Genomic DNA, 26,402 nt, shown 5'->3' on the forward strand with positions numbered 1-26,402 from the left:
CAAATGAGATAATGAGGCAACACAATTTTTTTTTTTTTTTTGAGACTGAGTCTCGCTCTGTCACCCAGGCTGGAGTGTAGTGGCGCAATCTCAGCTCACTGCAACCTCCATCTCCTGGGTTCAAGTGATTCTTCTGCCTCAGCCTCCTGAGTAGCTGGGACTGCAGGCACACCCATCCGGCTTAATTTTTGTATTTTTAGTAGAGACGGGGTTTCACCATGTTGGCCATGCTGGTCTTGAACTCCTGACCTCGTGAACTGCCTGCTTCGGCCTCCCAAAGTGCTGGGATTACAGGTGTGAGCCACTGTGCCTGGCCTAAGGCAACACTACTTATATACAAAATAATGAGAGGGTACAGGGCTGTGTATAATTAGGTGCTAAACAGAGTGGACAGAACAGAAGAGCTGTGCAGAGTGGATTGGAGGTCAGAAGTCCTGCATTCTGGTTCTACTTCCATAACCAATGAGTGGAGTATCTTTTGGCAGTCACTTGGCTTTTGAACCTTGGTTCTTCTGTAAAATGAGGGGTTTGTGCAAGATTCTGTGGTTCCTTCCAGCTCTAAAATCTGTAAGACGATGTAGGTTAGAGTACTTATATTAGACTGAGTGGAAAATAGTGATTTGTTAGTGAGAGGGAGAAGGGAACATCAGGAAAAGCAATAAATGATGGCGACCAGAAGGATTGATCCCTGACAACCATAGGACAAAGTGGAGAATCAGAGAAGGACTGGTTGAAGAGAGGTTACCTTGGTATTATCCAGCATGCTCTTTCTGGAATAGGATGGGCATTGCACAAAACATTCACAATAGAGGATATATGAAGCCTCCTATACTCTTTTGCTTTTCTGATACTCACCTCCTCTCTTGTTCTCAGAGCCCTTTCTGGTGCTTGCCCCTCTTTAAAGAATACAAATCTCTTATCAGCAAGCACTGTAGAAGGGGCAAAGGGGTGATGCGCTTTAGCTCATCACCACTGGACACGTTCTCTTTAAAACTCTCTCAAATTCACCTGCTTTGGCTAATCTGCATATGGTGGGGGTGGTGTCAGAGCAACACACTGGCCTTTTCCCAAAGCAAAGCAGGATCCCAGCCTGGATGGCCCAGCACAGGGTCAACTGCCTCTGTCCTGGCCCCCCCAGATCGTCTGCCTCTCCAGCACCCTGGGCTGTGGTTGCAGAGGGCCTTCTTTTTAATTTTTTCTAATAATCATTGTTTTTTCAAACCCCAAAACAACACTTTGTTATTGCATGAAAGTTGCAAAGTATAAAAATAATTTTAGGAATAACTCATTTCTACCCCCTCACTCCCCCCACAGGTTATCACTATTAACATTTTTCCCTGTTTTGACTAAAAAAGGATTTCTTTTAAAATTCACCCATGACCCAGAACTATTTAAATAAACTAATTTTATTTTGGAAAAAAACCCTAAAACTTTTATTATAGAAATTTTCAGTCATGCAGAAAAGTAGAGAGAACAGAATATTGAAACCCTGTGTAACCCAGATCAGCCCCAGCAGTTACAAGAAGACCTTCTTAAGAGGATCCAGCATCTCCCAGTTGGGCTTCTGCATCAGGGTTCAGGAAAGGAGAGGGGAGGGATGGGATAAACATCACATGACATCCATGTTGGAATTACTAGGATTTAACCAGAGGGATTTTAAGCACAATAGGACCCTGAGCCCTGCCCATATTGGAGGTGCCCACTTTTGCAAACTCTGCCACAGCAGCTTTCATAGTCCTATGTGGCACCGCTGTTTGCTCTTGAATTGCCCTCCCAGGAGCGTGGATGGGTGTTCACTGACACACGGGTACCTGCCTGCCCAGTGCCAGTGGTGAGGGCTGCCCACATCTGGGGTGGGCCGTGCCTGCCCTTGCAGGAGCTCTGCCTGGCCAGAGCTCCTGACCCTGGTCTGGGTAGCATCGGGTGGCTGCTTGTAGGTTGGGAGGAGGAGTGTTTCTTTCTGTGCTACTCCTCTTTGCCAAACACTCTGCTGCATTTTCCTGCTGGCAAAAGAAGGGGAAGAATAGGTCGTGAAATGTGGTTCTGGATTACGGCACTGCTGCATCCTCAGTGACAATCACTGACACTCTGGGCAGCGGGGAGATGGTGGCTGCATCAAGACCAGAGGATTCGGAATGACCAGAATGTGTGGGAAGCCTTGCTTACTCATAACGGCCCCGGCTAAGTCAGATGCTGCCTCCAGAGATTGTTTGTGTGGGGAGACTTAGTGTGTTTATTAAATATACTCAGGGCTCCAAGTTCCAGTGAAACACCCTGCTCCTGGGCCTGGCAGGCTCAGCCTCCTGGCTGGGTGGCAGCAGGTGCTTATGTTTCACTTGGAGCTATAGGTCCTCATTCTTTCCTCTGCTCCCCAACCTTTGCCTCTTGCCTGGGGGCTGAGAAGACAGCTTTCATTTTTCTGGCGCAAGATCCTAGTGGTGTCTGTCCTATCTGTCTTTTGTTCTTCCCTAGAAGGTGGTAATGGTATGGGTAGGATTGCTTTTAAGAGTTCTGGAACTAAAGCAGGCATGAAGAGTCAAGGGTTTGCAAGAAGTTGACCCATTTTGGTTCTAGATTGTGGCCCCAGATCTGCTGATAAGTTGCTTGGATCCTCAGGGATCCAAGCAACTTGGGGCTTCCTTGGGGCTCAGTTTCTTCTATGGAATGATGAGTTGGATGATTTGTTCTCATCATCCTCTTCCAAGAGTATGACTGGATTTCCTAGTCTGCAGGAAACCCATTATAGGCATTTAATTGCCCAGTGACATGTGGGGTATGCTGTACATTGTATCCTTTTCCTAAAATGTGGTGTGGTCAGAGGACTCATACAGTGGCTTTGAGGTAGAAACACCGTCCAACTGGTGTGACTTAGGGGAGGGGTGTTGCCAGCTTTGTATGGTGATCAAAACCCTGATAGGATGCCTTAAATCAAATTCCCTGGAAACTGATTGTGAAATTGAGCTTCTTGTGGCAGTGTTTTAATGAAGGACTGCTCTTAGGAGTTACCCGTAGATATGTGAGGGAAGCAGAATTAGGTCAAGGGAAAAACTAGGCAAAGCCTCAGCCTGGTTCCATGGGCAGCCCAAAGTGTGAATTCCACCACAGCAGTTGTCTTACCCAGTGGCAAAAGGGCTGGGCCGTTGATAACTTCTACATTAGGTCGTTATCTGTTATAGCCCCCCATCATCACCAGCAGGGGCAGGAATAACATTCTAGGTGAAGCTGGTCTCTCAGGCAAGGGCAAGGCATCTGAAAAGCGTACAGGGGTGAGGCTGGTGTGAGTTATTAGCAGCCAACAGTTATATAGCAGCTGGGGGATGAGACATGGGCGAGAGTGCCACAGAACCTGCCATGTCCTTACTGGTGAGAGCCGGACAGGGAGGAAGGCAGGAGCAGGGTGGGAGAGGGCTGTCCTGGGTGGCTGATTCCTGTGGATGGCTTAGCACATGCAGGGAAGTGTTCAGATGGGATTTCCAATTAGGCCAATCTAAGTGATTGTTCTAAAAGTTGGGGTGATGTTACATTTGGGGTGGGAGATAGAGTGCCTAGGAAGGGACATGAGGAAAGCCTTAGGGTTATCTGGAGGCTGGTTGTCCAGTGATATTTAACCTTTTCATAGTTAACCTTTTCACTGCCTTTCTGGCTTCTGCTGTCTCAGCCAAGGTAGTTTCTTAGACTCCCATGTGATTGTTTTCCCTGAAAGCTTCAGCACATCCTTTTCTGAACCTCCTGGACCATGCAGGCCCACCTGCCCCAGTGCCCTGTGCTCCCTTCATAGCACTGACTGCACTCCAGAGTTAAAGTTACATTTGTGTGCGCACTTGCTTCATGGGTGTCTCCCCCATTAGATCACAAGTTTCAAAGGACTGGGACTGAGACTGTCTTACTCATCATCCTGAAATCATAGAAAAGTATCTGTCACATAGTAGGTGGCCCATGAGTGTGTTGAATAAAAAATATGGCATTTCAACTCTAAGACATGGAATCCAAGTCCCTCGGGGTGGGATAGGAGCTGTCACACTTGGTGCTGGAGGAAATGGGAGCCTAAGGGAGGGTGTGTTGGCCTGTGAGGTGCAGGAGACCGGATGTGTGGCTATGAGGGAAGGTGTGAAGCAATTGAATCAGTCCTTGACCTCTTTCCTTCCCCACTCGCTGCTCTGTGAATTTTCCTTTCCCTGGGAGTGGTCAGCAGAGGCTTTGGACAGATGCTTCTGAGGGATGAATGCCCTGGCTTTTTTGCTAGCCTATGTTGGCTGCTCCAACCATCTCCTGACCCGAGCTCGGTTAATAATTAAGGAAGCCGAAGATCTCTCCTTGAGATGGAGCCTTGAGTATAGCAGTTCTTAATCAAAAGTCATCTTGCCCCCCAGGATATTTGGCAATTTTTGATTGTTGCATCTGGAGAAGTACTAGTGGCCTCTAATGGGTAGAGGTCAGGAATGTTGCTAAGGCACACAAAGGACAGCCCCCATCACACAGAACTGTCTGTCCACAGGTGCTGGCAGTGCGCAGTGGAGGAAACCCTCCCTAGGCCAGCCCTGCTCTAACCAGCAGGTGCTGCTGCCAGCCTTTGGAGCAGGTGTCTTCCAGAGACCCTTTGCTTCTGAAAGGACCATGGAATCAGCATCTGCCTTACTCCCAGCCCCAACACACTCAGCCTTCCCACTCAATCATAGGCAATTCAGCCTCCCAGGTTAGAGCTGCTCTGTGAAGAGGGTGCACAGACAGGGAGAATGTTTTCCATGGAGCCCTGGGGAACCCCGTTAGAGACCTGTCTCTGGGGCTGGGGGCTGGGCCCTGCTCACATAGCCTCAGCTCAGGGGACCCATGGGGCCCCTTTCCTCCTGCTTGCTGTATCTCCATCCTTCTCTCCAATCCTCCTCCCACCCTACCTTGTAGCATCTCCCCCAATCCCCTGGAGATTAATGTGATAATTGCCATGTGTGCCTGTTTACACAGGGAGTGGGTGAGCTCGCCACCCCCATCAGTCAGGTTCCCAAAGGAACACATTCCCACAATGTCAGGACTGGTACCCGCTGAACACTCCTGTGCAGGTGGGCTGCCGCCCCCGAACTGCTTTCTGTCTGTCATCACCCTCGTCGTGCGCACGTGTGCATGTGTGTGTCACTCAGGGGATCGGCAGGTGAGGAAGATGGAAAGCAGCCAGCATGCCAGTCTAGGGAAGAGCTGGGTGGGGAGGGTGTTGGGAGATGGGAGGAGCATCAGTGCCCCATGTAAGAGGACACTGACCAAACAGAAGCGCTCTTCTGTGATGCCTGACTCATAGTAGGTGTTGCATGAGTGGTGTGGGATGGAGGGGCTAGCATTTTCTGGGCAGCATTCTTTGTAGGGAGGGCCCTGGTTTCCCTTAGCTGCTCCACAGTAGAGGCCTGGGTTGTGAAGGTTCTCGTGGGGCCAGGATCTTGATTGGAGTACTTAGCATGGCTGTCCCGTGTTCCTGAAGGAAGAGTTGCTGGGGAAAATAGAGTGCAAGTCTTACATGAAAGGAGCTTGTGAGAACTGCCACTCTGTCACAGAAGCTGGGGGAATGCTGTAGAGAGAGAATGAGTGATTCTCTCTCTCACTCACGGCAACCTTCCTCTCTTGCACCTCCTGCTGAGACAGAAACGTGCACACCACGAGAAAGAAAACAGTCACAACTCCACTGTTGAACTGGCAACTTCACCCCGACTCCCACTTCACGTGCTTTCTGGGTACTTGCTGCCTCGAGTTGTCGGTTGCTGCTGCTTTTTTTTAATCTCAAAGGACACTTGAGTCGTTGTTTCTCCTACACTGGACAATTTTGTTTTAATAATGATGAATCAGAAGGAGATTGAAGCCCCAACTGGCCTCAGAAAGAGCCGTGCCATTTTGAAAAAGGGAAGCACGCATTCCTTTGCTAGCCTGCGTCCTGCCGAGGTGTGTCCCTTTGTCCTACCGGGTGTGTCACTGACCCATGGACAAGCATGCAAGGGGAGTGGAAGCCACCTGGCCAGGAAGAATGAAACAGGAGGGAGAGGAGCAAGGTGTGGAGAGGGTGGGGCAAGCCTATTAAAAGGCATGTGATAACCTACAGGAGCTGTCAAGCTACTTTCTCCAAAAGAATCTTTTAAGCTGTCAGTCATCTTCAAGAACCCCTAGGGCCTTGCTGGTGCTGGTGTCGTCCCAGCTATTCTTTTTCTCCTTCTAGTTCCCATCCTCCTCCTTTTTCATCCAGCAGGCCCCAACACTGTAGTGGATAATGTTTGCGGCAATTCAGAGAAATCTCCACAGATTGAGGGGGGCTATCAGAATGAACTGTATCAGTGTATTTTTAACAGGAGAATCTTCTTATTAGAATCATGGACATTTTTTGATTAGTTGACCATCTATGTGTGCCAAACCCTTAGTTAGGTGCCAGATACAGAAATGAGCAGACAGTTAAGGTTTCTGCCTGAATATAGGTTGAAGCAGCACCAAAACATACTCACAAAATGCTGAATCAAAAGACACCGCTCATCAATGGTTTTTTATAGAATTGAGAAACACATTCCAGATTCTGACCCATTGTAGTTCCTATATTTCATAGACTATATTCCTTGATGTGTTACTAGATTTTCTCTGAAAATGAGGGTTCCATGATCAAAAGTGTCTATGAAATGATGGGGTAAACAAGGTAAATAATGTTCTTTTTTTGTGGATCTCGTCAGAGGCTCAGAAGAAAGTATAATCTGCTGTGTTTCCCAAATGTCTTTGGTTACAGAAGCCCCTTTTCCACAAAATACATTAACTTCTTACAGATCTCTAGCAATGAGAACAATGTAATTTTGGACATCCTCTTTACAGCATCCCTTGCAAGTAGTCACCCGTGTGAAATTGCTCTGAGCCACCCTCAAACTGTAGCTCAATTATTTAAGAACAAAAATATCTTAAAAGTCACAATTTCATCATTGCTATTGCTGATACCTGCTAATGTTTATTGGCAACAAAGTCCTATCCACAGTAGAGGCCTGGGTTGTGAAGGTTCTCGTGGGGCCAGGATCTTGATTGGAGTACTTAGCATGGCTGTCCCGTGTTCCTGAAGGAAGAGTTGCTGGGGAAAATAGAGTGCAAGTCTTACATGAAAGGAGCTTGTGAGAACTGCCACTCTGTCACAGAAGCTGGGGGAATGCTGTAGTGCTGGTGCTGGGTGCTGGATATAGACTCAGTTTTTCTTGCCAAGGAATGTTGCGGTGCTGGGGGGTTTGGCCGCTGGCTAAGCCATAGAGTGAATAAACCCTGTTAATCTGGAACTCTACTGGTGAACCATCAGAGCTAGCCAGCCTTACAGAAGGACTGATTTGTGATCAATAATAAACACAGAGCTAGCTATACAAATATCATTGCAATTCATTTTTCAGCTCATAGGGAAGGTCCATGTCTTAACAAACTCAGAGAAAATGGCTTCCTACCTCCGTTAAAACCCTCCACAACTCTTGGCATCTAGTTCCTCTGCATCTTTCTGCTAATATTCAGGAACAGTTTTCTCTGAGTTCTGGCCCACATCTTCCCTGATTGTATTTAATTGACCAGACCTGATTGAACCAAAGAGCTCCATCTTACACACTGAAATTGGCAGGTGTCTGCATCTGTCCCTTCCCATTCAGAAAGTGTTTTCTTGTTTACTTTTAACTTTTATCCTGCTTCAATTGCAATTATCTCTCTCTGAATAGTGTAGGGGCAAAACAAAACACACAAGTTTGGTGAAAGGAGATTGCCTTAGAAGCTGTTTTAGTGGTGTGATTCTTCAAATACTTAAAAACAGAACTAGCATTCAACCCAGCAATCCCATTACTGGATTTGCTTATAACTCAAAGGAATATAAATCATTCTCTTATAAAAACACATGCATGCATATGCTCATTGCAGCACTATTTGTGATAGCAAAGACATGGAATCAACCTAAATGCCCACCAGTGACAGAATGGTTAAAGAAAATGCAGTACATATACACCATGGAATACTACGCAGCCTTAAAAAGAATAAGAACATGTTCTTTACAGGAACATGGATGGAGCTGGTGGCCATTATCCTTAGCAAACCAACACAGGAACAGACGACCAAATACTGCATGTTCTCCCTTATAAGAGGGGGCTAAATGATGAGAACACATGGACACAGGGAGGGGATCAACACACTGGAGCCTTTTGGAGGATGAAGGGTGGGGGAAGGAAGAGGATCAAGAAAAAGCAGCTATTGGGTACTAGGCTTAATACCTGGGTGATGAAATAATCTGTACAACAAACCGCTGTGACATGAGTCACATATAACAAATCTGCACATGTACCCCTGAACTTAAAATAAAAGTCAAACTGTTTTTAATGGATGAATCGACTATACAGTGATAGCTGCCATGATTGGTAAGAGGCTATATTCTGCAGACTGGAATATTTGAATGGGAGATAATTTGGGAGAAAACAAGAGAATGTCACAGAAGTCCACAGGAAACATGAGGACAATGAATCAAAATATGTTTTCAAAATTTAGTAGTGAGAGGGGGAAAAGGTAAATTGGAGGGACAAGAAATACTTTGCCATAGAAATTCTGAGTTCTGGTCTTAATTTTACTAATTTAGCTTGTGAGTTTTAGGCATGGCATTTGACTTTGGCCTTGTTTTTCCAGTGAAGTAAAGATAAAATATCTGTTGTAAGTTTCAAATGGGTCTTAGAGTTTGTGTGTGAGAGAGTGGGTGGGGGGTTGAAGGGATTTCAAAGCCCTGCATATGTGAAATGCAATTCAGGAAGACTATTTGGAAAGACTTGGAGGTGCTGTCAGGGGAGGAAGAGTCAACGGGAAGACTGAGAACCCTTAGTTCAGTGGTACAGCTTTTAGAGAGGGTCCCAAGCTCTATTTCAAGGTTCTAATAAGACATCCTGCTAAGAATTGCTTCTTTCTTTTGTTTAAGTCATAAGATATAATTCTTCCTCAATCCCTGACCATTGAAGGGTCTTGCAACTCGTTCGTGATATGAGAATCCAGAATATGGATTTGCAGGCATTTTTTAATTCACTGAGTGTGAACATTAGAGTGCAAGTGATCACTCTTCAAATCTAGATTTATTCCTTGTTTTGGCCAGAGCCTTGCTGGGGCCAGGCCTGGGCCAGCTCTGTACTATTGTACTGTGATGGAAGAAAGCAAGCTGGGTCCAGGTCAAGGGCTGAGCAAGACGCAGAGGACCCTAACATTTCTTCCAAATAATCCTGTCAAGGCCTTTGCTAGCATCCGTGGAATAGATTGGACACAACCTGCCTTTGTCTTTTTGAGAATTTGCCCAATTTTGTGTGCAGAGGCTTAGAACCCACATTACCAAATGCTGTAAAACCAGTGGTTGTTTGCATGACCTTGGGAAAGTATCTGACCTTTCTGTATTGTCTTCCCATGTGCTAAGCAAGGGTGTGAGAATATTCCAACTCAGTATATTATGGTGAGGCTGATGCTATGTTCTTCATTATGTACATGGGAGATTGTGAGCTAACTCATAGTAATGCCAAATTGGGAATGGAGTAAGGCAATATTTAACTGTATTGCATTGCGCTTGTTACATCACTCTCTGTGAAGCTGCAGGAATGTTAGCTTTACTTATGGAAGATGGCTTTAAGTATTTAAGGAACCATTTTTCTTTCTTTCAGACCAATGATGCCTTAGGAGCCACCTGGAATTGGCTGTACTTCATCCCCCTCATCATCATTGGATCCTTCTTTGTTCTCAACCTAGTCCTGGGAGTGCTTTCCGGGTGAGCCAGATGTTTCTCTCTTCTTAACTCATTTGCTGACTGCTAACTGTAAACTAATACCTCCTGACTCATGGCAGATTCATTCATTTAACCTTCATTTAGAAGACACTTACCGAGCAGTTCTTCTGTGCCAAATGCTTTCTAGATGCTGGGAATACAGTAGTGAACTGTCGTTCTAATAATCTTGATTATTTTCAGGAATTAAAAAGTCTTGACCTCAGGCACAACACTGAACACAATATCTAGTGAGAGTTCATTTATTCATCCACGCTTTCATTCAGTAACTCAGCAGTCAGAGACCTATGTCAAACATTGTGCTGGTTGTTAGGGAAATAAAGTTGAATTAGACACAGGCTTTCCCTCAAAAGTTTCTTACTCTGTAGTGTATTGGGCATCAGCTCTCATATTTGTGGCTTGAATTTTGTACAAATCTGCAACTATTTGGTGTCCAATACCATGGTAAGCATTGCCAGGAGCACACAAAGTATAAGGTGTGGTTCCTCTCCTTAAGAAACATGTTTTGCTAAGAAGATGATACAAACACATGAAATGGAGAATAGGAGTTCTTTTACTGACTTATACAAGATATAATCATTTGTTTTGAGGAAAGAACAAATCTATGTAGTCTGAAGTCATCAGGGATAGTTTCATGAAGGATTGGGATTTTGCTTGGGTTATGAAATATGTAGTAGGATTACACAGACTATATGGGAGTCAACATTTCAGGAAGGGGAACATTACACCGTAAGCAAAGATGAAAAAATGGGACTTGTCATGGAGTGTGAAGAAATTATAATGTAACATCTTAGGATAGCCAAGATGGAGATATATTTTAGAGATTCTTTTATTTTTCTGAGCAAAACTGAACTTAATTTTTTGTCAGAGTGGCATATGTTCTTCAAATGAAAATTTATAAGGTGGTACTTGTGTTTAAACATGGCAGATTGAACTAAGTTGGTCATTTCTTGAAACTCCACTAATGCAGAAAATAAATTTTAAGAAGGGCACTAGGACAAAGGGAACAAGAGGAATGACAAGAGATGAGAGATGTCAACAACATTTTTGAACATAGGAAAAAATTGGCAACTGACAGCGGTAGGAAAGCTGAAGTTTAATTGTTTAGGGAATACCAGTATAAAAGCAAACTGATTATCCTTCAGAGCCCTAGAAACGCTCAGGAATTGGAGACACCAGGTAGGTCTGAGAGCTGGGGTAGGCATGGTGCTAAAAACAAGAGGATTGATGCAAAGTCCTTGTAAGGAACATTAGACTCCTTGCCCTACCCCACTATAACCTCCAGGCAATGCTGACAGATATCTGCTTCACCCAACCCCCACCCTAGCAAAAGTTAGGAGACTTAATCTCTGTAGATCTGGAATCAGAGAAGCCTGGAATTGTACCATCAGGTACACCTGAGGGTAGTGTTGATATGTTGTACTGAAAACAGAAGGGCTAAAATGAAAGTCTACAAACTGAATGGGCATAGTCCAGCCCACTTCTCCTGCTTGACTCTTAAAAACATAGCAATCTGGTAGGAGCTGAGAGGATTCCTCTCTTGGGAAACTGTCTGAAGAGAAGGGACAAATTTATACTGATATTTGGGGGAGACCAGAGAAACAGGTTCCCATCTCATCATCTTTGGTGAGGCTCGTTATATTAATTACCTGTGGCTGCTTTCAACTAATTACTGTAGCTCTGCAGCTTAAAACTGTGAGAGAAACTTTATTCTCTTATAGTTCTGAAGGGTAGAGGTCCAAAATCTGGCAGGGCCATTGATATAGTTTGGCTGTGTCCCCACCCAAATCTCACCTTGAATTGTAGCTCCCACAATTCCCAGGTGTTGTGAGGGACCCGGTGGGAGGTAATTGAATCATGCGGGTGGGTCTTTCCCGTGCTGTTCTCGTGATTAAGTGTCACAAGACCTGATGATTTTATAAAAGGGAGTTTCCCTGCACAAGCTCTCTTCTCTTGTCTGCTGCCAAGTGAGATGTGCCTTTCACCTTCTGCCATGATTGTGAGGTGTCCCCAACCATGTGGAACTGTGAGTCCATGAAACATCTTTCTTTTATAAATTTCTCAGGCTTCCGTATGTCTTTATTAGCAGCATGAAAATGGATGAATACAGCTGTGCTCCCTCCAAGGGCTCTAAAGGAGAATTGATTTTCTTCCTCTTCTAGCTTCTGGCAGCCCCAGGCATTCCTTGGCTTATAGCCACATCACTGTAGTCTCTGCCTCTGTGATCATATTGCCTCTTGTTCAATGTCTGTGCAGTTTCCCTCCACTTTGCTCTTCTAAGGCCACTTGTCATTGGATTTAGGGTCATTTTGATAAGCCAGGATGATCTCTTATCTGAACATCCTTAATTTAATAATCTACAAACATTATTTTTCCAAATAAAGTAACATTCACATGTTCCAAGACTTAGGATGTGAACAGATCTTTTGGGGGGCTTCCAGTCATCCCATTACACTCACCATTCCACAAGCTGCAAGCTTACATACAGAGTTGCCAATGAGCTTTTGTGCCATGCTCTTAAATATGAACACACATCTAGAGATCATCAGCATTTGAGGAAAATGCCCAACATGAAAGAATAAAAAACAAAATCATGAATAAAAAAAGGAAATTGAGGGAATATGAACAATGCAGAGTAGAAGACAATTTTAAAAGTTGTATTTACGATTAGAGATAGAAGAGAAACCATTTCATTTATGGAATAACAGACCAACAAATTAAAAAAAGACATTTAGAGGTTAAGGGCTCTTGGAAATTAATGTAAAGTGTACATTCATTTTACGAAGTAAATTTACATTAAATATAAAAATGAAATAATGTAAAAATATAAGAATGCAATAAAACTATAAAGATAATAAATGTTTGGAATATAAAATTGGTGAAATTACCTAGAAAATAGAACAACAAAACAGGATTGATCCAATTTTTAACTATAATAGGAGTTCTATAACAAGAACAGAGAAATGGAAAGGAAAAAATTAACAAAAATACAAGAAATGTTCCCAGAACCAAAAGACTCACATTGCCAGTTTAAAAGATGTGTTGAGACAGATGCAAGGATGTTCTTTCCAGCATATTTCATGGTTGTGGGGAGTTGGAGGCAACTTGGATGTCTATAACTGGGAGATTATATAGGTAAAACATTTGGTGTATACCATGGCGTAGTATGTAGCAGTGTGTACTGTGGCATCCTATGTAGCACAGAGCAACAAATACTGTGTACACATGAAACATAAGGTATCTTAAGAACATAGATTTTAGTGAAAACAAGAAAGAATCACTGTGATATGATACCATTTACATAAAACTACATGCACACAAAACATACAGTTTGTGAAAATACATTCAAATCAAAGGCACATTTTGAATATATTGTAATTTTTAAAATTTTTATTTTACTTTAATGATAATTTTTATAGCAGGGAGATAGAAGGTGGGTATGGAGGTAAAAGGGAACAAATGAGTTTAATTAATAATGAAGTGCACACTGAAAACTCAGCATGACTAATGGAAAGCAAGCACACCAAGGTGAATCGTCATGAAATTTCAGAACATCAGATTAAAAAATATTCTGAAAGTGCCTGGTAATTAGGAAGGAGGTGGAATTTATCTACAAAGAAATAGGAATCAGGATAGCTTTGGGCTTCTCAATGGCAACACTGAAAGTTAGTAACAAATAGAGAAGTTCCTAAAACTTTCATAAGGAAAATAATTTCCAAGATAGAATTCTATACCTAGCTCAAATAAAAATGGTTTTTTAGGATGGAATCACAATATTTTTAGATATCCATTTTGAAAAAGTTACTGGTGAATGTGAGTCACTAAAAATAAGGAAATAATTGAAGAAAGAGAAGAATGTGATACTCATGGAAACAAGGGATTCAATGGAGGAGAGAAGGAGGAGATTGATTCCCAGGGTGATGAAGGGAAGTCTAGGATGACAGAAGCCTAGAGATTATCAAGCACAGATTTGAGTAGGGTGACAGAGGCCTCTAAAAATGCTATCTGTAAGAAAAAAATAAAACTAATGTATTCCCCAATGTGTGTTATTATATTCAAAAGAGCTTATGGTTTTGCTGAATCTATATACAGTCATGTGCCACATAATGACATTTCAGTCAATGGCTGATGTATATGCAACAGTGGTCCCATAAGATTTAGTGGAGCTGAAAAATTCCTGTGGCTTAGTGACATCATAGTCATCTTAACATCATAGTGCAATGCATTATTCACATGGTTGTGGTGATGCTGGTGTAAATAAAACCTGAATTGTCAATCATATAATAGTAGAACACATACAATTATGTACAGTATATAGTACTCGACAGTAAATGACTATGTTACTGATTTGTGTATTTACGTTTAATTGTTATTTTACAATTGATTCCTACTTACTTAAAAAAAAGTTATCTGTAAAACAGTATCAGGCAGGTCCTTCAGGAGGTATTCCAGAGGAAGGCATTGTCATCATAGGAGATGACGCTCCCTGTGTGTTATTGCTCCTGAAGACCTTCCAGTGGGACAAGATATGGAGGTGGAAGACAGTGATATTGATGGTCCTGACTCTCTGCAGGCCTAGGCTAATGTGTGTGTGTGTGTGTCTTAGCTTTTAACAAAAGATTTTAAAAAGTAAAAAAGAAAAAATCAAAAAAAAGCTTATAGAATAAGGATGTAAGGATAGAAAATATATTTGTACAGCTGTGCAATGTCTGTTTTAAGCTAAGCATTATTGCCAAAGAGTCTAAGTTAAATTTTTTTAAGTTCATAAGGTAAAGTTAGAGTCTGTGAAGATTGATTGATTGAAAGAAAAATGTTTTTAATAAATTTAGTGTAGCTTAAGTGTCCAGTGTTGATAAAGTCTACAGTGCTGTACAGTAATGTCCTAGGCCTTCACATTCACTCACCACTCACTTTCTGACTCACCCAGAGCAACTTCCTGTAAGCTCCATTCATGGTAAGTGCCCTATATGGTGTACCTTTTTTTTTTTTTTAATCTTTTATACCATATTTTTACTATCCCTTTTCTGTGTTTAGATGTATTTAGGTGTACAAATACTTCATGTTGTGTTATAATTGCCCACAGTATTTAGCGTAGTAATATGCTCTATAGGTTTACAGGCTAGGAGCAATAGGTTACAGCATATAGACTAGATGTGCAGTAGGCTACACCATCTAGGTCTGTGTAAGTACACATTCTGGTGTTGGCACAACAACAAAATTGCCTAGCAATGCATTTCTCAGAATGTATGCCTTTTGTTAAGTGATACATGACTGTGTGAATATGTATGTTATGTATTTGTGTACACACACATACACAAAAAAACAGCATTTAATTCCATGAAATATGAAATTGTTACCAGTAAGAAATATAAGCATAGTAGGTAGGTCCTCTATTCAGCTCAATTGTCAACCAAATTTATGTTGCTGATGCCGAAGTTTGAGATAGCCCCTTATGGTGCTGTGATTGCCTTAAGTGGATGGAGGAGGCTGAATATGGGGAGGGAAAGGAGATGTCAAAGACTGAAATCTTAGGTTCCACAGTAAGGAAGTATTTAGGGAATATCTAAAATGGAAAGATAAAGACATTTCAGTGTTTAAGTATAATATTTAGAAATTTGGAAATGAATACCAGAAGAAACAGGTAAAAGAGTTGAAAGTAGTTGCCTTTGGGGAGTGAGATTCAGGGGTTAGGAGAGGTAAAGCAGAGGGCTGCCAGTTTTGCATTAGAAGTCTTTCAAAATTATTTGACTTTTTAAGTTCTACATGTGTTACTTTGAAAAAATAGAAATTAAATTTTAAAGTAAAAATATTGCACACACACAAAAGTGTAGGATGAAAGGCATATATAAGAATATTCATCTAACATCCGTGGGGGAAGGATTGGCATGGAGAGAGACCAGATTCAGTAGGATTAAGCAGGAAACAACCATAGTAATCCAACTACGTGCTACTAAGAGCCTGTGGTGGTAATTTGTGAGATGGATATGAGGGAAAAACTGAAGACATCGTAAAGAAGTAAGAACTTTAATAATGTTTATTTTGAGTGGAGAGTCTTAAGACGTAAGAGATTTCTTCTATATTTACTCATTCAATGAGTGTTTGTTGGCATTCTTTGTGCCTAAGCACTGCTAGAAGTTACTGTCTCCAGCCAGCTAGTACCTATGACTCCAGTGTGCACCCTCCATAACTCTGGCCCCCAGAGAAGCCTGACCACAGGACCTCCTCTTGTACTTCTACTGAGAAGATAATGTCATGTTTGTGTAATCTTATCTGATATTCTTTGTCCTAAGTGTGTATATATTTTAGTTTGGAAAACTTAAGACAGATTCTTACTATGTATTTGGGGAGAAAAGTAGATGCTGTGCTAACGAAAGCCACTGGTGTTCTGGATGAGGCTCCAGTATAGGTTCAAGTTGTATCTCAACAGAGCTGGAAATGGAACAGAACACTATCCTACTGGACAGTGCCTTGTGTCTGACCACATGGACTCTCTCTGGTTTGGAATCACATCTTTTCATTCTCTTACATCTTTCTCTGCATGAGATAGAGTTGTACATTGGAAGAGGCATGGGTTTTAGCATCTGACATTCATGGGTGAGAAGCCTAACCCTGTAAGAAACCACTTATTAGCATTGCTAATTTGGATAAGTTACTCTGAGCCTGCTTCCTCGTCTGTAAAATGGGATAGCAAAAGCTCTCTCATATACAAAACCCTAGCCCAGGGTCTGGCATGGAGTAGCCCTTAGCTCTTATTAGCTGCCTATGTCCTTTGATAATATTAACATACATTTTCTCAGCCTGTTAGGTCCAGGTGGCCATCACCTGCTTAACGGCCTGTGGATGTTCGGTTGAGCCAGCTGTGGGGTCATGGGCTCCTCTGGGAGATGGCCTGCACAGGTTCGATGTCATGGAACTGGGATGGCAGATGCCTCCTTAGTACTTCTGGAGAAGCCTAGGAAGTGACAGTGACAGCTGGGAACAGCTGGTATGAATAAATTTTGACATTTAAAGGAGTGTGCACAATAGAGGCCTTATAGGCTGGGACTGAAATCATTCTGACCTGGTTTCTTTTTCTCGTTCTGAAGCTCAACACAGTTGGGGGTGGGCTTTATTGGTATCTGCAGGGGGGTCAGCAGCAGCCAGTCCTGTGTACAGGAGGGGCCATGGGTTCTCTCTTCTGCTTGGTTGGCTCTCACATGCCTTTGGAAAGATTGTAAGCTTTCTCCTTAGAGTGGGGATTTAGTGAGGATTTAATTCAGAAGCAGCCTGGGAAATAGGTCGGAAACCTAGGGAGCAGGTTTCTTGTGACCTGCAGGCAGCTGAATGTTATGTACCAAGGCTGTTCCCAAAGCAGAGAGAGAGAAATTAAAGGGGGGAACACACATGGCTCATAGGTTGGGCAGGTGAGGGAGAGAGTCCACGTGAGAGGGGGCAGGCCGCGTCCACTGGTGCTCAGGGACCCCTGGATGCCAAGCGTGGAAATGACTGAGGCACCTGCCTCTGAGGCACAGACGATGGTGGGAGGAAGGCTGTGAGGTATGTTTGTTGCTCATATTTAAAGAGGAAGTATGGATGGAAACATTGTAGCATTTTTACTTGTCTCAAAGGAAATGGGATTTGATGAAAATCATTAGCTTAGGCATGAAGAGAAGCAGAGCTTCCTGTCTCCATGGAAACAAAGCAGGGCTGCATAAGCACATCCTGAAATGGCCATCAGGGGCTACAGGGCAGAGGCTCACACAAACAGAAATGACCCTGAGCCATCCCCCTGTCACCATCCATTGTTCCCTGGGCTTCTGAACAGGGGAAGGTAAATATGGGGAAGCAGTTGAGCTGTCTCAAAACCAGAGCAGGGACAGTCAGGCCAGAGACTGCTTCCATATATGTGTGGGGAGCAGTGTGAGCTCTCTTGTGTAAAGCATGCCGTAGTTTTCAAAGTGCCTTTGCTTCTGTGTTCGTATTTGTTCTTTGCAACGACTCCATGCAGTAGGTGGACAGTATCTTTATTTGGAAATGAGAAGAGGGAGGTTTAGAGATGTTGATCTCCAACTAGTTACTGGCAGAGGTGGGGCAAGAGGTTACAATTTCTCAACTTTTGGTTAGGTGCTTATTTTAGTGTATACTACATGGCCTCCATTCAGGAATACTGACACCTAAGGTGGCACACGCAGAGAAATGCTGCCAGTGGTAAGCCTGGAATATCATCTTGACCATATAGATTTGGTGCAAGTTTTAATGTGTATGTGCATTGATGTACACACTTATTCACGCACACTGATGTTCACGTATACAATGTGACCCGGTATGTGTACAGGGCAGAAGATGCCAAGACCCATTGTCAAGGTCCTGTTGCCCTAAGACTAATGGGAAGTGGTGAGTTGCCCATTGTAGAAGAGGAATTCTTCTGGTTGCATCTCATGAATGCATAGAGTGGCTCCCACGACAAGCAAAACTACAGCTGTCTGCCTTGCTAGCAACTCATGTGCAAGCTGATTCTGTGCGATTCAGCAAGTGTTTATTGAGTGTCTGCTATGCAAAAGATACCTGGTTAGACATTTAGAATACAAAGATGGGTAAAATAAGGAGATTATAGACTCATTATGGAAATATTTCAAAAATACATGTAATGGGACTCTAAGTTCAAATAGTCCAGAATGCTAGTCCCTCCCTAGAGCTAATTTTTTTTTCAGATTCATATACGGAGGTCACTAATTTTGAGTTCCTACTATCTTGCAAGGCATTGTTGAGGATAAAAAGGTGAATAAGACCTAGGTCTTGGCCACAATGGGTATATTAACAACTATAACTTCAGTGTTAAACCTTGCATCTCCTGTTGGACGTGCCATTGCGTATTAGGAGGTGGTACCTGAGTGTTTCCCAGGCCTGACCTGAGACAGGAATGGCTGCTGGTCTTAAGAAGGAAATTATTCATGCCCAGCTCAGTGCTCCAGATGAGATCTCTGAGGGGAGTTGGTGGGTATTAGTTTGATGTATACCTGCTCCTCCCAAGGCTGGCTGACATTGAAGGTGACTGGCTAAGATAAAGGAGAGTAATTCTGCTGGGATTCTAACACTGGAATCAACCAGTAGAAAGTCAATGACTGACTCACACAATAGTTACTAAGTACTTGTTGTATGTGACTCACTGCTAAGGGCTAGGGATACCAGGTCAAACAAGGACAGAGAGTTGCTACCCCTCAAGCAGTTTGAGTCTAGGAAGAGATAGCAACAGGGGGGCATTTAAATTAGAAGGGGCAAGGATCAGGTAAGGCCAACTGAAGCAGGTGACAGTGGTGTGTGCCTCTGAAGAGCCAGTGATAGTTTACGGGCACAAGGGAGAAGCACATTCTAGCACGGAGGCACAGGCAGAGGCTCATCGAGAAGGGCTTCTTGGGTTAAGCCGGTAAGTTTAAGCTTGATCCCAGAAGCTTGGGGGAGGTTTTAGATTGTTAGATAAGAAGATGGCTAGATTTGCATTTGAAGATGATCGCCCTGGAGAAGGTACATACAGAAGCAAGACTGGAAGCAGAGAGGAGCAGTAGTTCAGGCGAGAAGCAGAGAAGCAGCGGGACTGAAGTACAGCAGTGGAGACGGAAAGGACAGGACAGCTCCAGGAGGTGTTGGGGGCCAGGTGTCGGATCTGCAGGACTCGGGACTGTGTGAGTATGTCTGAGTGAGTTTGGTGTGGAAATCACAGGGAAGTCTCCTGAACTGCTTTTAGGTTTCTGAATTGAGACTGTAGGTGGCTCGGGGAGAACACAGGCCAAAAGGTAGGTCTTAAGGGAAAGAGGTCAGGTTTTGGCCCTGCTGAGTATGGGAAAGCATAACACACTTCATGGCCTTTGGCTAGTTCACAGGAGTAGAGCAGGGTTTGTTTTAAGTCGTTTTTCTTGTAAGCTGTGATTTTTTGAGACGGTGCTACCCATCAAGCATTGTGCCAATCACATGACACATATTGTCTCATTTAATCCTCACAGTGACCGTATGAGGAAGTACTAACTTCCTTTTATAAATAGAGATACTTGGTCATAAATAGGGATGCTTGGTAATTTGCCAAAGCAAACAAAGCTCATGAGCAGTAGATTCAGAATTTGGACCGAGGTCTGGTAGGCACAAGCACCTATGCTTTTTTTTTTTTTTTTTTTTTTGAGACGGAGTCTCGCTCTGTCGCCCAGGCTGGAGTGCAGTGGCCGGATCTCAGCTCACTGCAAGCTCCGCCTCCCGGGTTTACCCCATTCTCCTGCCTCAGCCTTCCCGAGTAGCTGGGACTACAAGCGCCCGCCACTGCGCCCGGCTAGTTTTTTGTATTTTTTAGTAGAGACGGGGTTTCACCGTGTTCGCCAGGATGGTCTTGATCTCCTGACCTTGTGATCCGCCCGTCTCGGCCTCCCAAAGTGCTGGGATTACAGGCTTGAGCCACCGCGCCCGGCCGCACCTATGCTTTTAAGCAGATCCTCCAGATAGTTTAAATGTCCTTTATGGAAGGAAATTATCTGTCATCTAGTACAGCAGAACTTGATGAAAATGAACGGGTCCTCCATGACGGCCATGGCACATGGAACTTCCCAGTCCTGTGGACAGAAATTTCCTGTGTGAGACCCCGTTTTGATGACCAGAGTGGGGTGTTGATAATTCCTACACTGATGAGAAGGACTTTTCCTGGCTGAGTTGTGTGACCATGGGGGTCACATAAAAAGCTTATGGGAGCTTGCTGAGAGAATTTGCATTTCCCCAAGACACTGCTTAGTGTATTAGTAGTTGTGAAAATTGTATCTTAGGGTGAGATAAAAATTATTTGAGGAAGACAAAACTCTTAAGTGTCATTTGCGCCTGCCTCCTTGTTACAATGGAGGAAACTCGGCTGGAGAGTGAAATGACTTGCTCAGTTTGCAGACAGCTATTTAGTGTTAGAACTTGGGTAGAAGCTAGCTGCCCTGGCTCCCTGTCTGGGGTGCTTTTTCCTCCGCGCCCTACGTATTGCCTAGTAGTAAAATACAGACTCTCTAGATAGTCTAGCTGGGTTTGAGTTCTGTTCCTGTCACTTGCCAGCTATGACAATGATGTTAGGTAAATTATTTCACTTTTCTATACCTTCAATTACCCAAATGTGAATAAGGATGTTGGCGTTTGTCATATAAGATTACTGGGGAAATGAAATCAGATAATACATGTTAAGTGTTTAATACCTGGGAGATAGTAAATACTTAATAAACGTTAGCTGTTAGTAGCAGATTTCTTCTCTTGAGAGCCTGGTTTACACTCAGTAGGTGGGGCTGGGAAAGAGCCATTCTTACCTACCAAGTACTGCCATTGAGTCAATTAGCGTGAGCTCAGATGTTTTCAGATACCACTGGTAGAGCTGACCATCTATGGCACCCTACGGGGAACAGCAAAGACAGACTGTGCCCTTGGGCCCCACATGAGGCCGTCAAGTTGGACACTCCCCCATTTGAAGTTCCTTGGAGTACCTGGGCCTTTCTATTCTCTGCTCATGTGGTCTGGAGTAAGCCTCTAATTTTCTTTGTTAAATTCCTGCTCATCCCTCTCAGCTTGTTTTAACTTTGACTTCTTTCACGAGATCTTTCCAGGTCTATACCCCCCACTCTCATTTTACAATTAGTATTAAAATCTTTCTCCCACATGTTCCCATAGCACTATGTGCCTGTTTGTTATAGAATCTGTCACTCATAGTAACATCACAGAATTGTTATATAATTTAATACTACTAAAGATAAGATCTAATATTTATTGAAACCTTGCCATCTGCCCGATACCATGCTAAATGCTTTGTGTACATTATTTCAATTAATTTTTGTAACAGCCTCAGTCAGGTACTGTTGTTAACCCCATTTTATAATTGAGGAAATGGAGACTGAGAGTGGCTAAGAGTCTTGCCTAAGGGTGCACAGTCTAATGAGAGGCAGAGCTCTCCTGCCTTCTCCTGGATGCACTGTCTTCCTGTGCTTTGGAGTCACAGATGTCGCTGTCACCCATTAAGTTTTGTTTCTTCTGCTGAGGAGGTCTTTTCATGTAGTTGGATTGCTCCTGATATCTTAGTGCCTTGTTTTTGTGTTCAAGAAATAATTGATGAATTGAAGGGAAACCGAATAACATCAAGACCCTCTTAGGGCATGCCATAGCCTCCATGACCTCCTGGGGGATAGTATTGCAGAGAAGAGGAAGAGGCTGGCATCTTAAAAGTCAGGAGCATAGTCACTGGTATTGGAGATCCTCAGAAAACCTCCGGAGAAGCTGTTTGCTTTCTGGAATGGTGATCCCAGCTTACAAGCATTACAGACAAGTAATTGTGACAGGTTGGACACTTTTACACTTGGCCATTGCTAGTTTTTTTCCTTCGAGTTAATTCCTCATACCCTTTGCCCATTTTCCCATAAATTGGCATATTTATCTTTTTCATATGAATTTAAATTATTTGCATCATAAGGATATTAACTTTTTATATCATATGTGGCGCATGTTTTCAGAATAATCACTTCTAAAGGATTGCTAAAGCTGTTATCCTATAGGCAATTTTGGGCAAATAAGGCTATTGGAAGCCGAAAAAGACAAAACAGTTATTCTTTTTTACTTTAGCGCGTTTGGTTTATAAAGCATTTCATGTGTTTGATTCTCACGGTAGTCCTAAGAAGTATAGTAGTATTTTACAAATAAGGAGATTGCAGCTTGAAGTGAGCAAAGTGACATGCCCTAAATTACAAATGTAAGTGCGATTTTATGACTCTCAGTCCAGTGCTCTTGTTACACAAAGCAGTGCTTCCCCTTATGGAGTGGGCATTTGCAATGGGATCTTTGCTGCTTGGCTTCTACTCACAACAGAGCTATGATTTACACACATGCCCCAGCACAACAACAAAGTGCTCTTTTGAGTTGATTAATTCAACAGATATTTAGTGCCAAACACTGTTCTCCAGATGCGGGGGATTGGAAAACTCCCTGCCTCCATGGAGCTTATATTTTTCTGTTGCGCATGTAATCTATATTTTATGTAATATTACCCCCATTTTAGGACTCTAGTATTAGGAAGAAGTACAATCAGCACCAACACCCTGAAACTGCCCTGTGTTGATAATGCTATGGGCTGTGAAATGTGAATGTGAAATACAGTGCAGCTGCTTTTGCGGGGGGAAAAGGCTCTGGTTTTCTTGTATTAATTAAAGTTCTGTCTCCTTTCAAAAATTAATTTCTAGTGTCTCTTGCTGTTATCTATCTTGAGAAGCAGAGGCAGTGTCAGGATAGGTGGTTCTGGGGGCTCAGCCAAGGTGAGAGCATCCTTGGCTGCAGAGGTATGGCGGGGGTGGAGAGGTGAAGTCATAGCTGGGAGAAGCCAAGAATCCTATCCAGAAAGATTGCATCTGAGAGGCAGGGTGAAGGTGTTGAGGGAAAAGGAATAGAGAAATCAGTAAGTAGAACTATCAACATAAATAATCAAAACAGGATACTATTTTACAAGCATTTATCCTTTTTAAAGCAAACTGTTGACAATTAGATTGGGACTTCATTAGGTGCCTTTTCGGATATAAAGACAATAACCACATATAAAAATGCCTCCATTCTCTGTTGAATTTTTCACACATGAAATTTCTGGTTGACCAAGTTCTTAGGTAACTGAAACATCCTTGTAGCTCCTCATCCATGCTCTAACTTAGTATAGGTAAATCTTCTAACACTCTGATACATATATACCTATATATATATATACACACACATATATACATGTACACATACATACATATCTGTGTATATATACACCCATATATGCATACATACACACTCATTTTCACACATGTGTATGATGTTTTCTATTCATGTGCAAACTCCAATGCATATACTCCAGGATTTGTCCCTTCATTTAGTACTGAAGGGACCCAGTAGATAATTGTACCATTCTCTGAATTTGTCTTGCACAGTGACTACTTTTAAACTCATTTCAAGAATGTTCCATTTTAAAATCTAGTTTTATTTGTTTTTCCGAGGAGGAGATAATTTTTACTTAGTAAAATATAACATGAAGTAACTTTTAAAAAGATGGCTTTTTAGATAGATGAAATAAGTTCTGGTGTTCTATTGCACAGTAGGTTAACAGTAAGGCATTGTATATTACAAAGTAGCTTGAAGAGAGGCTTTTAAATGTCCTCACCACAAAGAAAAATGATACATACATGAAGTGATAGATATGCTAAATACTCTGTTAATCATCATACAACATATATATGTATAGAAACATCAGATTGTACCCCATAAATATGTACAATTACAATGTGCCAATTAAAAAATGAATGAAAAAAAATGAAAAAGATGGCTCTGCTAAGAGACAGACCTGGATTTAACGTTCTGATCTGCTACTAAGCTCCGAAGTGTACATATTCACTTAGATATCCCTGAGGTGTCTTAAGCTTAGGATGCCCCAAACAGAATTCACTGTTTAACTCCCTTTCCTCATCACTAAACACAGTCTCTATTCTTTCTATATTCTCTGGTTTTCTTTTACTCTTTCTGTGATTCTTTTATCACATTTGTTATCCAAGATAGAAACCTGAGTTAATCCTGGTATCTTCTCCTCACTTATTCTCTGGGCCTAATTGCTCATCAAGACCTACTGATTAAGTTTCATAAACTATGGCCTGGACTATAGCAATTGTCTCTTTAAATGTTCTGTCTGCTCTAATGCAGCCTGCTATTCATGAGAAAACAGTCTTTATAAACTAGACATTTAATTATAGAATTTGTACACCTTAGTTATTTATAATGGGATCCTATTGCCTAAATGATAGAATCACTTATGTATTCACTAAACCAGTTTTCAATAGATGTTGAGCTTCTGTGTGGCAGGCAGTATTCTAGATATTGGGAATACAGCAGGGAACAAAACAAAAATCCCTGCCCTCATAAAACTTGCTTTCCCATATGGGGAGATTCTAAGAACATATATTCCAATTTAGGTAAATGAAAAGACAAACCCTGCTCATGAAAAGGAATACTTCAAATTACAAAGATGTCTGCTTTCTCCACTTTAATGTGATATTGATAAACGTAAACAGTGGTTTTAGTAAATTATATTAAAATTTATCTGGAAATATAAATGTGTAAGAGTAGCCAAGACATTTCCTTAAAGAACAATGAGGAACAGGAACTTTTTGTATAGGGAGTAACATATATTCTAAAGCTACAATAATTGAAATGATGTGATATAGGAATACAGGAACCAAATATATATATACACACACACACGACATATATTGTGTGTGTGTATATATTAATTTACAGTATATATAAGTGTAAAGTGTCATTTCAAATCATTGAAGATGAATCATTCAGTGAATTGTGTGACTGGTTAGTTACCTGGAAGGACAAAATTTGAATTGGAGCCCCATCTCATATCTTATATCAAAATAAATTGCAGGTGGAGCTAGTACATGCATTTTAAAAATTAAATCATACAAGGATTCAAAGAAAACACGGACAATTGAAAAAAATCTTCAAGGGAGAAGATGTTTCTAAGCATTATGCAAATCAATAAACCATAAAGGAAATAATTGATACATTTGAATTTGTAAAAATAAAAATACACTGACTACTATAATTTATTAATAACTTCCAAAAACAAATGAGTTAGTTTTGAATTTTAGATTGATTATATAGAGGATTCAGGAAGGTGATAAAAAGATGATTGATAAGTAATAAGATTGTAATAAAGCTCTAGTTCCAGACATAAAATGAGGATTTCAAGCACTGATGGCTGAAATGTAAAGTGAGAAACAGGTGAAGATTTTAAGTGGTAAAATAGTCAGGACATGATGAATGACTGGCTTGTAAGGAGTAGGGAAAATCACCTAGTATATGATCCCAAGATTCAGTTGCAAATGTTTTGGAGAACTTTCGTTCCATTTACTGATATGATATGAATAATAGAAGAAGAAAAAAAGCTCTTACTGAGAGGAAGGTTTGTTTAATTTTAGACATAGAAAGTTTGAAGTTCAAGAGGCCTGAACAAGTAGATAGGATCATCCAATATCTGTGTCTTAAGAAAAGAGGGAGGAAAGATATGATGCACTATCAGAACACAATAGAGAAAATGGTACAAATACTTAAGGTTATCCGTGGAGGGAAGGTAGAGAAGAAAAAACAGCCACAGATAGAGGTTTCTAGAAACACCATTTAAGAGAATATTAAGATTTTCAAAAGGACATAACAGAAACATCACATCATAGAGGATGAAGAAGTACAGCGTTTCAAAAAGGAATGAGAAGACCCCAAGTGCTGAATGAGTCATAGAGATCCAATACACAGTTGACTAAAAAATAGCTGTTGAAGCTGGCAATGTGGAGGACGTGTCTGGCTTTTTTTTTTTTTTTTTTTTTTTTTTAACTTTTTATTTGAAATAATTATAGAATCACAGGAAGTTGTAGAAAAAATTACAGGGAGGTCTTATGTGTTCTTCTTCCAGTTTCCCCCAATGGTAACATCTTGCATAACTGTAGCACGATACCAAAACCAGAAAATTGACATTGGTGCAATCTATAGAGCTTCAGATTTCACCAGTTTTACATACACTCGCTTGTGAGTATAGTTGCATGTAATTTTATCACGTGTACATTTGTGTAACCACCACCACAAT

The 26,402-nt window shown here is 41.9% G+C and overlaps 1 protein-coding gene across 10 annotated transcripts in view; it reads left to right on the plus strand.

Moving 5' to 3' along the window:
• Positions 1-26,402, plus strand: part of CACNA1E (calcium voltage-gated channel subunit alpha1 E) — a 497,363-nt gene that overhangs the window by 330,863 nt on the left and 140,098 nt on the right. For all 10 annotated transcript variants that reach the window (XM_065534002.2, XM_065534247.2, XM_065534152.2 and 7 more), the window contains one exon: positions 9,648-9,751. In XM_065534002.2, coding sequence (XP_065390074.1) covers positions 9,648-9,751 — 104 coding nt within the window. The remainder of the gene's footprint in view (positions 1-9,647; positions 9,752-26,402) is intronic.

Source organism: Macaca fascicularis, chromosome 1 (assembly GCF_037993035.2).
Source record: "Macaca fascicularis isolate 582-1 chromosome 1, T2T-MFA8v1.1".
Classification (NCBI taxonomy): domain Eukaryota; kingdom Metazoa; phylum Chordata; class Mammalia; order Primates; family Cercopithecidae; genus Macaca; species Macaca fascicularis.